At 44.1% G+C, this 12,935-nt stretch overlaps 1 protein-coding gene across 1 annotated transcript in view; it reads right to left on the bottom strand.

Annotated features, from left to right (window-relative positions):
* Positions 1–12,563, bottom strand: part of PRPF6 (pre-mRNA processing factor 6) — a 55,686-nt gene extending 43,123 nt beyond the window's left edge. Inside the window, exons 1-6 of the mRNA XM_087891005.1 lie at positions 12,225–12,563; positions 7,890–8,058; positions 5,991–6,109; positions 5,705–5,783; positions 3,682–3,858; positions 802–957 (exon numbers count right to left, since the gene is read on the bottom strand). Of these exons, the coding sequence (XP_087747131.1) occupies positions 802–957; positions 3,682–3,858; positions 5,705–5,783; positions 5,991–6,109; positions 7,890–8,058; positions 12,225–12,445 (921 nt within the window). The 5' untranslated portion in view covers positions 12,446–12,563. The remainder of the gene's footprint in view (positions 1–801; positions 958–3,681; positions 3,859–5,704; positions 5,784–5,990; positions 6,110–7,889; positions 8,059–12,224) is intronic.
* Between the last annotated feature and the right edge of the window lie 372 nt (positions 12,564–12,935).

Raw genomic sequence — 12,935 nt, 5'->3', positions numbered from 1 at the left:
CTCTATGGGCATTTTTTGCGGAAAACCAGACGTTAAGAAAACCAGTTTCCTACAAAAAAGGCTAGAAATCGTGGTCATGTGCCCACAGGATGTTGCAAACGTCATAAATGCGGGCCGGTTGACAAGCCCCCCAAATGATGTCACGTGACGGTGGGGGGGGGAGGCAGGAGATGGCTGAGGGAATTCGAATTCAGGTTGCAACTGGCTTTTTCAGGGTTCACCGTAACTTTGGAAAGATCACTTAGAGAATGGTTGTAAGTCGAGGACTACTTATATTTCTTGTTGAGGAATTCGCAGAGCAACCCTTGAGTAGCAAGGGTGTGCACATGAAAAGCGATTGAAAGTACTTAGGAAATAACACAGCCAACACACAGATACACTGAGTTGTGTTTACTTTTAGGAAATAGTAATAAGGCACCGTCCAATAAACAGTCCAGGTCATACACAGATAAAGTAATAGATAGCAAAACAATAGTCCAGGGATATTCCAATATACAAAGTCTTCTTACCAGTTGTTGTAGTCATACACATAAACAGTTGCAAACAGTAGCAAACAGCAAAATAGCTTCAAAGAGCATTCAAGAGAGTGTCAAAGAGTCAGAGAGAAAACAAATCATGTTTCTAGCACACTCTTAAGGACATTGGCTACAGAGCTAACCAATCAGGCCATAGTATGATGCAATACAGCAATACAGCAGTCTTAAAGCTATATTCATGGTTTATATATTGCCAATCCAACAAATTAGGTAAAATCATTTCCTAACATTTCTCACACGCCACGCCCCCCCTTCGTGTCCTTACCTGGCTGAGACGCATGTCCATCAAGGTGTTTCTAGCCTGTCCAATCTTCCTCATGTCCAGCTCCCCTGTGCCAGGAGTCATCAGTCCCGGGGTCATTCCACCTGGATAAGGTGTGTTTAAGCCCCCTGGATAAGGGGTATTCAGACCACCAAATTGCTGCAAGATAAACCGGGGGGGGAGGGGGAGGAGGGAGGAAGAGAGAGCGTTAAGGAACTTCAAATTCTATCAATAAAAAGAAGCAGTTGCTGTGTGGAATCAATCAATCAAAGAGCTGGAAGGGACCTTGGAGGTCTTCTAGTCCAACTCACTACTAAAGCAAGAGGCTTATACCCATGATTGCGAACCTATGACACGCGTGCCAGAGGTGGCACACAGCGCCCTCTCTGTGGGCATGCGAACCGTCGCCCCAGTTCAGCTCCGCCGCACATGTGCATGCACCTCTCGCCGGCCAGCTGGTCTCAGTGGTGCAGCGGACTAAGTGCTGTTAAGTGCTAGCATTTAGCTGCCAGCTACCTGCAATTAGTGCGAGTTTGAATCTCACCAGGCTCAAGGGTTGACTCAGCCTTCCATCCTTTCGAGGTAGGTAAATTGAGGACCCGGATTGTGGGGGCAATAAGCCGGCTTTATATAGAACAACACTGCTTGGGGCCCCCGAAAGCCCTAATAAGCAGGAATATACATAAAATTATGCAGGCTATTGCTATAATGCATTGTAAGCCACCCTGAGTCTATGAAGAAGGGCGGCATATAAATTGGACTAATAAATAAAAATAAATAAATAAATAATGTGTGGGGCGGGGGGGGGCGTGCATGCACAAGGGTGGGACACTTGCAGGGGCAGTGCGCCAATTCGGGGATGCATGTGTGGGAGCCGCAAAAGCATTGCATTTTGGGGGTTCAGGCGCGCTTTGGTCACTCGGTCTGGAAAAGTTTAGCCATCACTGCCCTATACCATTTCAGACAAGTGACTGTCCAGTCTCTTCTTAAAAACCTCCAGTGATGGGAGCACCCACAACTTCTGAAGGCAACTTCTGTTCCACTGGTTAATTGTTCTGTTAGGAAGTTTCTCCTTAATTCCAGGTTGCTTCTCTCCTTGATTAATTTCCATCAGGAGGGATAAAAATCAATGATTTTTTTTTAAAAAAATCAAAAATTTTTGATTTAAATTGGATTTTTTTTATTTTTATCGAATTTATTTTAATAAAAAACTTTTGGGGTAAAAATCTATTGTAAGATAGTTTTCTATTTAAGATACATAAATAATTTAGTTTATTCAGCATGAAACGGAGCTTAGTTATGTAGCATGAGGCTGTACATTCTGCAACACTGGGACTATCGGTGAGTCAAGAGTGGGTCAAAGGAGTAGCAGAGATGACAGTTGCTCTTTAAAAATTATGATTTAAATCGAGTTGATTTAAATCAAGCCTTTTTACTAGTGATTTAAATCATGATTTAAATTGTGATTTAAATCAACTCGATTTAAATCAAATCCACCCTGGTTTCCATCCATTGTTTCTTGTCCTGCCTTCAGGTGCTTTGGAGAATAGCTTGACTCCCTCTTCTTTAGGGTAGCCCCTCAGATATTGGAAGACTGCTATCATGTCTCCCCTGCTCCTTCTTTTGATTAAACTAGACATACCCAGTTCCTGCAACCGTTCTTTATATGTTTTATAGCCTCCGGACCTTTAATCATCTTAGTTGCTCTTCTCTGCACCTTTTTTCCAGAGCCTCAATATCTTTTTTGTATTGTGGAGACCAAAACTGGATGCAGCATTCTAAGTGTAGTCTTACTAAGGATTTATAAAAGCAGTATTAATATTTCATGTGATTTTGATTCTATGCCTCTGTTTAAGCAACCAAGAAAAGGTTTAAATATTGCAAAGATCCCAGTGCAGAAGCTCAGTGAGGTTACAAACAGCCATTTATTTGTGCCAGAGGAAAAGCATAACCAAAGTTCAGGGCTTCTCACTGCAGCGAAGTTCTGCAGGAATTAAGGACCTCTCTTAATCTTTTGTCAAAAATTCAGCCAATCTCTCTATTATTTCTGGTTCTCTCCAGGACTTGCCTGGAGGAGAAGTGGATGGTTTGGAGATGTTTAAATAGAATGTGGTTTGGCTAGAACTAAAGAGCACATGGAAAAATGGGGGTCTCTCCTTGAGGACAAGGATATTTACTGCAAAAGTAGCACTATTTAAGCCAGGGGTCTCCAACCTTGGCAATTTTAAGACTTGTGGACTTTAACTCCCAGAGTTCCTCAGCCAGCTTTGCTTTGCTGGCTGAGGAACTCTGGAAGTTGAAGTCCACAAGTCTTAAAGTTGCCAAGGTTGGAGACCCCTGGTTTAAACAACTATCCATCTTTTACAATGCCCTCTGGGACTGACATACAGACAGAATGACTTGCTGGTCAGAATTATCTCTACCATCAATGTGGCCTGCATGGGGCTAGAATTATAAAAATCTATGTTTTTCTTAAAGTTTTAATCTCTTTCAAATTTAGAGCGGTACAGTGGCCTAGAGGTGAAGATGCAAGCCTCACTTATGGGAGGCTGAGAATTCAATCCTAGGCAGCGACAGATGTTTCTCTATCAGGGTGCAAAGAGAAAATATCTGCTGCGAACCCCGCCTAGGCATCAGGAAGGGCAGCCAGCAGGTAAACGCTCAGTTCCATTCCGTCGCCCCGACCCTTACCCTGATAAAAAGGATTACAGCGTCGCAAAAAAATAAATTTAAAAATTGTATAAAATTTAAATTAATAATTTTCCCCTTGAAATTTTCCTGAAGTTCTGACATAATGAAATAGGTATCGATTGGAGGTCCCTTGCCAAGCCATTCTTTCAAGAAAACCCGTTGAAACCAGGAAATCTCAGCGGAGTTTCTCACCGTCTGCCGAGGATCCACCGATGTGTGATTCTCTCCCGATTGCAAGTGCTTCGCAAAGAAACTGTCCGGAACAGGCGTCAGTTTTTCGTAACGTGGATTCCTTTGGCGCTTATTTCTGGCATCGCCAACTTCAGGAATACTTAGCCATTCTTCTTCGGTAACTTCAGCCAGTTTTCTCTAGCAAAACAACAATCACAATCTGGAATTGAAATCGCTACATGGCATTTAAATTGTCCCCTCCTTCCCTTTTCTCATCTTTGACTTTTAGCTTGCAAATTCTGGCCTTTTTACTGATCATCATTCAAACAGCACCGAAAATGTGAATTATGACTGTTTTTTCACATGATCATTGCAGCATCCCCATGGTCATGTGATCAAAATCCAGATGCTTGGCAACTGACTCATTTTTATGACGGTTGCAGTGTCATGTGATCACTTTTTCCAAACTTCTGACAAGCAAAGTCAATTACTACCAACCTGCCTTCCACTGAGGACCTGCATATTGCACGAGTCAAAAAAAGGGCTGGGAAAATATTTAGAGACCCCTCGCATCCTGGACATGAACTGTTTCCACTCCTACCCTCAAAACGACACTATAGAGCACTGCACACCAGAACAACTAGACACAAGGACAGTTTTTTCCCGAACGCCATCACTCTGCTAAACAAATAATTCCCTCAACTCTGTCAAACTAGTTACTAAGTCTGCATTACTATTAATCTTCTCATCGTTCCTATCACCCATCTCCTCCCACTTATGACTGTATGACTGTAACCTTGTTGCTGGTATCGTTAAGATTTATACTGACTGTTTCCTAATATGATTTGATTGCTTATTTGTTCCCTATGACTATCATTAAGTGTTGTACCTTATGATTCTTGATGAAAGTATCTTTTCTTTTATGTACACCGAGCGTATGCACCAAGACAAATTCCTTGTGTGTCCAATCACACTTGGCCAATAAAGAATTCTATTCTATTCAAAGTTAATTGGGAAGTCACTTTTACTTAATAACCGTGTTAATAACTTAACAACTGCAGTGATTCACTTAACAACGATGGCAAGAAAAGTCATAAAATGGGGCAAAACTCACTTAACTGTCTCACTTGGCACTCAGAAATTTTGGGCTGGATTGTGGTCATTAAGTCGAAGACTACCTGTACGTGTGTGGTTTTAATGGAGCTTCTGACTTCAATCCTAAAGCTTATTTTTTATTTTATTTTATTTTTTTAATTTGATTTATATGCCGCCCTTCTCCGGAGACTCAGGGCGGCTTACAATGCGCTAAGCAATAGCCTTCATTCTTTTGTATATTTATACAAAGTCAGCTTATTGCCCCCACAACTGGGTCCTCAATTTACCTACCTTAGAAAGGATGGAAGGCTGAGTCAACCTTGAGCCTGGCAAGATTCGAACCTGCAGTAATTGCAGGCATCTGGTCTTAATAACCAGCTTAATAACAGGGTGTCTTAGACCACTGTACTACCAAGGCTCTTTATTTAAAACATTGCTATAGTCACCCATCTTTCAATCAACCCTGGGTGGGATTCAGCTCCCAGAATCATCTCACTGATTCAGTTGCACACATCAAAGATAGATAAATAGATAGATAGACAGACAGACAGACAGACAGACAGACAGATCTGAGGAGAGGAAAGAGGGGTATGAGAGAGAGATGATATAAATAAATGTTAGAGATCGTAAATATATAGAGGCAGATATAGAGATAAATAGATCATACATAGATAGATACGCAGGCAGGCAGAAGATATAGAGATAAGGGATGATATAGATATAATATAGATATAGGTGACAATTGAATCAGTGAGGAGTATTAATCATGGTCCCTCTAAACAGATTTTATGATCCTAAGAATACCTTAGAAGAGAGTAATATCGTAGCATATTTTCTGCATTAACACTGCCATTTTTATATATGTATATGTATAATTTTTTTCTCAAATTTCAGGCCCTATCTTTTCATTTTTATTTCTGGAATCAAATGCATATTGCTGTCTCCTTACTTTCAGATCCGAGAACTGCTGCTGAATTTTTGGTCGTTCCATTCGGTACTTTTCAATCTCCTCTTTCTCACGCTGTTCTCTAGAAAATAAAAGATGCAGCCAATACTTCAGCCAATCCAACCTTTATCCTGGTTATCTTTGACGTATTTAAATATTTGAGACAGCCAAGACTAAATCATGCACCAAAAGTTAAAAACTCACAGCTGACGTTTGAACATGCAGGTTTCAAATCAAAGTACAGGGGAAAAAGCATCTCTCATGCTTTTTTTTTTTAAAAAAAACCTACCTTCTCTCTTTTCTTCTTTCATCCATCCTTTTATCCAAAGCGGCATAAATTGCATCTGCTTCTTCATCGTCTTTTTCATAAGGCCCACTGGAGAACAGGCTTCCAGCATATCCATTGAACTGCACAGGACAAGAAAGTCATGTCAGCTCATGTTATCCCCTTAATGTAGGCAGACATTAGATAGACAGACAGACCTATCGATAGATGATAGATAGATTAGATAGCCTTAAGAACAAGCTTCCACTGAACTGCACAGGACAAAAGATGTCAATTTATTTTATCCCCTTAATGTAACCTACCTGGATGGATGGATGGATGGATGTAGATAGATAGATAGATAGATAGATAGATAGATAGATAGATAGACAGACAGAGAGAGAGAGAGAGATAGGTGGGTGGGTGGGTGGGTGGGTGGGTGGATAGATGGCTAGATAGATAAATAGATGAGATAGAGATAGAGATAGAGATAGATAGTGATACACAGAGACAAACAAAGATAGGTGGGTGGGTGGGTGGGTGGATAGATGGCTAGATAGATAGATAGATAGATAGATAGATAGATAGATAGATAGATAGATAGATAGATAGATAGATGAGATAGATAGCGATAGATAGCGATAGATAGATGGATAGATAGATGAGATAGATAGATAGATCTTTAAGGAAATTTTCTCTTTATTCGAGCACAGCAATCTGATCCTGCCTCTTTTCGCTGTCAGTACTGACCTTTGCCCCCCAATCCCTCCCTTTCCGATCCCCAATTCTCTGCTTCTCATTGGCTATCTTCCAAGTCACTTTCCTGATTCCTTCTTCGTCAGATCACAGGAATGTTTCCCCCCTCCCTATCTCCGAGGAGACCGAATCTTCAAAGGGATTTAGCAGGCAAAAGTTCAGGCTTCTCCTCCCTTTTCTATGTCAGTGCTGGGACGCTGACAATAGATAGATAAAAGACAGACAGACAGATAGCCTTAAGGAGGAAGGGCAAGGAAAGTCATATAAGCAGTCATACAGGGAAAAAAAAGAACAAGGGCAAATCTATAGCACTCCACATAAAAGAAAAAACTACTGATCAATGCTTGAGTGAATTGTGGAAGCTGAATTCATGACGATATTGCAAACATAAATCAGTCAATCCTACAGGAAATCAACCCTGACTGTTCTCTGGAAGGATAGATACGGAAGCTGAAGCTCAAATACTTTGGCCAGCGAAAGAGAAGAGAGAAGACTCCTTGGAGAAGACCCTGAGGTTGGGGATGATGGGAGGCAAACGGAGAGAAGGGGACGGCAGAGGATGAGATGGTTAGATAGCGTCATCAACGCAATGAAGATAAATTTGGGCAAACTCTGGGAGACAGGGGAGGACAAGGGGGCCTGACGTGCTGTGCTCCAAGTCGGACATGACTTAGCAACTGAACAATATTTCCAGGGTGGATAAAAATCAATGATTTTTTTTAAAAAAATCAAAAAATCAGATTTTTTTGATTTAAATCGGATTTTTTTTTTATTTAAATCAGATTTTTTTGATTTTTATCGAATTTATTTTAATAAAAAACTTTTGGGGTAAAAATCTATGGTAAGATAGTTTTCTATTTAAGAGACATAAATCATTTAGTTTATTCAGCATGAAATGGAGCTTAGTTATGTAGCATGAGGCTGTATATTCTGCAACACTGGGACTATCGGTGAGTCAACAGCGGGTCAAAGGAGTAGCAGAGATGACAGTTGCTCTTTAAAAATTACGATTTAAATCGAGTTGATTTAAATCAAGCCTTTTTACTAGTGATTTAAATCATGATTTAAATTGTGATTTAAATCAACTCGATTTAAATCAAATCCACCCTGAATATTTCAAATATAGATTCATCGGCAGCACAGACCAGTGTGACAAAACGACATCACCTCGTCATAATTAGTATCATTCAGATCTTCATCGTCGTCATCCGCTGTCTGATTTTTCTTCATCTGATCCCCAACGGTTCTCTTCCCTGGGGGAGCATGACGATCATCCACGGGGTCGTTAGCATCCCGGGCGGGACCAATATCTGAACGGGTGGTAAAACCAGTGGCTCTACGGAAGAAGGAAAATCGCAATAGATTCAGAGGAAATTCAGACGTGGCTGGGCAAGTTGTTGTGGTGGTTCTTGTTTTAATCTAAAATTCTTCCTAAATGCAGATTTGCCACCTTTGGGCTATCAAGCAACAAAGGTTTGTAAAATTAAGAATTGAGCCCCCTTTCCTAGATCAGCAAGAACAACAACAACAAAAGAGTGTGAGCACACTCTTTCTCTTGATGAAGTTTAAGTGGAAAATTGGGGGGGGGGGAGAATTCAGGAAAATGGTGCTCCATCACTGGATGTTTTTATGTTTATGTTTGTTTGTTTTATTAAATTTGTATACTGCCCTACTCCCGAAGGACTCAGGGCGGTGAACAGGCACAGGATAAAATACAGAAATACAAAAGTTAGAAACAATTTAAAACCAAATTAAATAATTTAGCCCAAGACAATTAAAATCCCAATAATTTAAAACAAATTAAAATTTCAGTTTAAAAATTTAAAAGAAAGGGGAGAAAATTAGGCCAGGCCGGCTTGCTGGAATAAGAGGGTCTTAAGAGCACGGTGGAAAGTGCGCAGATCCGGGATCCTCCATATCTCCGGGGGGAGCTCGTTCCAGATAGTGGGTGCCCCCACAGAGAAGGCCCTCCCCCTGGGGGCCGCCAGTCGACATTGTTTGGCTGATGGCACCCGGAGGAGACCCTCTCTATGGGAGCGTACCAGCCGGTGGGAGGCTGTTTGTGGTAAGAAAAGTCTAGAATCTCTTCTTAAAAGGCGTTATTGCTTAACGCCTTGTAAGCCGCCATGAGTCTCTGGAGAAGGGCGGCATATAAATCAAATTAAAAAAAAAAATCGTGACGGCGAACCTATAACATGCATGCCAGAGGTGGCACGTAGAGCCCTCTGTGTGGGCATGCGTGCCATCGCCAGCTGCTCTTCTGGGTTTGTGCCAGCGCGCATGTGTGCACCAGAAGCCGGAAGAGAGCAGCTGGCTGGCGTGCATGCGTGCCGGACCAGCTGTCCAGTGCACATCCACGCGATGGACCCCGGAAGAGAGCAGCTGGCTGGCATGCATGCGTGCCGGACCAGCTGTCCAGCGTGCATTCACACGACGGAACCCAGAAGAGCAGCTGGCTGGCATGTATGCGCACCAGACCAGCTGTCTGGCATGCATGCATGTGATGCAACCCAGAAGAGCAGCTGGCTGGCGTGCATGTGCGTAGGATCAGCTGTCCAGCACGCATGCACACGATGGAACCTGGGAAGAGAACAGCTGGCCGCCACAAACATGTATACTGGCCAGCTACTCTCTTCTGGGTTCCGGTGCTCGCACACGCTCCAGTTTCAGCACTCAGTGCCGAAAAGGTTAGCCATCACTGGTCTAGACAGTCACCTATCTGAAATGTTATTGGTTCTCCTGCTTGAGCACAGGGCTGGACTTGAAGACCTCCAAGGTCCCTTTCTGGCTTTGTGGCCCGGTTGGGAGGGGGAGGGGATGGTTCCGTGCGAGTGGTGGGACAGGTGCACGCACAGCTCGCTCGCCGGCTGCTCGCCCAAGTGGGGACCCGCGCGCACTCTTGTCCCTCACTTCTGTGGCCCAGTTCCTTTTGCAACCTTCTGTCAAGCAAAGTCCATGAGAGAAGCCAGTTTCACTTAACAATCATGTTACTACCGTTTCCCCCAAAATAAGACATCCCCTGATAATAAGCCCAATCGGGCTTTTGAGCGCTTGGCAATAAGGCCAAGCGCTTATTTCAGGGTTCAAATAAAAATATAAGACAGGGTCTTATTTTGGGGGGAACACGGTAATTTAACAACAGCAGTGATTCACTTAACAAATGCGTCAAAAATCGTAAAATGGGGCAAAGCTCACATAACAAACTTCTCACTTGCAACATACAACTTGGGCTCAATTGTGGGTTGTAAATTGAGCTTTCCCAGCTGTCAAGAAAACACATTTATTCTGTCTGCTTCATTTCATTCGGACAGGGAACCCTTTTTATGGCAATCCAAAGGTTAACTTCCTGCAAAAGCTAACAACACAAATTGTTGGGTAGTTTGTTTTTTTTTCCAAAACAGGTGTCAGCACCTTCTGTTCTTCACCCAAGGGGCCACTAGTGACTGTGCCACTAAACACAGAGAAGCTCTTGGATACAGACCATGGGGCAGCTTCAACTACAACCCAAAAGCACAGCTTTGGTTTAGGACACAATAAATGAGCTAAACATTTGTTTATTTATTTGTATCTCATCTTTTTTATTTTTAGAAGTACAGGTAGTCCTCGACTTACGACCACAATCGAGTCCAAATTTTCTGTTCTTAAGTGGAACATTTGTTAAGGGATTTTTGCCCCATTTTACGACCTTTGGTGCCACAATTAAGTGAATCACTGCAGTTCTTAAGTTAGAAATATGGTTGTTAAATGAATCCGGCTTCCCCATTAACTTTGCTCGTCAGAAGTTCAAAAAAGGGGATCACATGACTCCAAGACACTGCAACCATCATAAATACGAGCCAGTTGCCAAGCATTCCGAATTCTGATCACATGATTATGGGGAATACTGCAACGGTCGTAAGTGTGAAAAACAGGCATAAGTCACTTTTTTTTAGTGCCGTTTGATCGATCACTAAACCAGGGTGGATAAAATTCAATGATTTTTTTAAAAAAAATAAAAAAAATCAGATTTTTTTGATTTAAATCAGATTTTTTTTGATTTTTATCAAATTTATTTTAATAAAAAACTTTTGGGGTAAAAATCTAACGTAAGATAATTTTCTATTTAAAATACATAAATAATTTAGTTTATTCAGCATGAGATGGAGCTTAGTTATGTAGCATGAGGCTGTATATTCTGCAACACTGGGACTATCGGTGAGTCAACAGTGGGTCAAAGGAGTAGCAGAGATGACAGTTGCTCTTTAGAAATTATGATTTAAACCGAGTTGATTTAAATCAAGCCTTTTTACTAGTGATTTAAATCATGATTTAAATTGTGATTTAAATCAACTCGATTTAAATCAAATCCACGCTGAACTAAACTGTTGTAAGTTGAGGACTATCTGCATTTTCCCCATCACAACCACCCTGTGAGGTGGGCTGCTGGGCTGAGAGAGATGGACTGGTCCAAGGTTACCCAGCTGGCTTTCATGGCCCAGGTGGAACCTGAACTCCTTCTGAATTCTCCAACACTGGAAGTTTTTAAGAGATTGGACAGCCACTTCTCTGAAATGCATAGGGCTGTGATGGTGAACCTATGGCAGAAGTGCTCTCTGTGGGCACATGCACTGTCGCCAGCTGCTCTTTGCACACGCTGGAAAATAGCCTGAAAACGGGCCAAAAAACAGCCAAAAAACAGGCTGGTTTGGGGCTGTTTTTCTGGCCGTTTTTTGGGCTGTTTTGGGCCATTTTGGGCCCAAAAAACAACCTGAAAAAGGCCAGAAAACAGGCCTGGAAAACAGCCCGAAAATGTCCAAAAAATAGGCACACGCACACCGGCCAGATGGCTTTTGGGTTTCTGGCGCACATATGCACAAACATTCCAGAAAAGGTTCGCCATCCCTGGCATAGGGTTTCCTGCCTGAGCAGGGGGTTAGACTAGAAGACCTCCAAGGTCCCTTCCAACCCCCATTCCTATTTTATTCTAAGATCTCTTGCTTTATAAGCCCAAAGCCTTAACCACAAACCTGCACACATGCAAAGCACAACACCACCACAAAAAGCAAACCAGAGACCAAAAACCAGCAAGATTAACTCCACCAAAGTGTGCCAAAAAACTGCAAGCCATAAAGAGATCTTCCCTTGGATCTTCTTATCACACAGCCCAATCCCAGCAGGGGCCGAAACACGGGTTCACACACCCAACACAGCTTCATTTCAGTCCACACACGTGTCTTTGTGGACAAATCTCACCATTCTAAAATACGTTATTTCTCCTTTAAGAGATGGGGTGGGGGGGGAGAGGACTTCAACTCCCAGAATGCTCCGCATTGGGGAAACTGGCTGGGGAATTCTGGGAGTTGAAGTCCTCCCCCCCTCCATCTTAAAGCGACCCGCCCCTAAACGAAGAAAACCAGGCCGGTCGTGGGAATGGAAACGTCCGCCGGAACGGTCGTTGGGATGCAAGCCGAGCCCTCTGCACATGCTCAGGGAAGCCCTGGAGCCCCCGACCCGGCTGCTCACCCTCGGCCCAGCCCCGGCACGTAGCCCAGCGGGGCCGGCATGCCCAGGAAGGGCTTCTTCTTGCGGTTCATGGTGCCGGTCAACGCCGCCGTCAGCCCCGAGGCCCCGCCGCCGCCACCGCCAGAAGCCCCCGAGGAGCTCGAACCGGCCGGGGCGCCGCCGGAGGAAGAAGAGGAACCCGAGGCGGGAGACGCCGCCGACGAAGCGGCCATGGCGGCCATGATGGCGGCGGAGGAGGAGGATGGCAAACAGGCCGCAGGGGCGGGGCGGGGGCGGAGCCAAGAGGAGGAGCGCGGCCTCCCGCCTTGCCAGGAGCCACGCCCCTACGAGGGAGGCTCTGCTGCTGACGGAGGGCGGGGCCACGAGGAGGGGCGGGTCTTAAGACTCCCAGGGGGCGGGGTTGTGACTGAGAAGTGGGGGGAGGCTCGAAATCCAGCCACAACCCTGCGAGGTAGGCTGGGCTGCTGCAGGAGAGGGCGAGGGGGGGCTCGTCTTAAACCTGGGGGGGGGGGGTTGTGAGTTGAGGGGTTACTTGAAATTCAGCCACAACCCTGTGAGGTAGGCTGGGCTGCTGCAGCAGGGGGCAAGGAAGGGAGGCCTGGTAACGGGGGGGGGGGGTTGTGATGGAGGGGGGATTCGAAATCCCACAACCCTGTGAAGTAGGCTGGGCTTCTGCGGGGGGGGCTGCAAGGAAGGGGGGGCTGGTCTTAA

The sequence above is a fragment of the Pantherophis guttatus genome, chromosome 3 (genome assembly GCF_059756535.1).
Source record: "Pantherophis guttatus breed Tessera chromosome 3, ASM5975653v1, whole genome shotgun sequence".
NCBI classification, from domain to species: domain Eukaryota; kingdom Metazoa; phylum Chordata; class Lepidosauria; order Squamata; family Colubridae; genus Pantherophis; species Pantherophis guttatus.
This window is presented reverse-complemented; position numbering and strand designations above follow the sequence as displayed.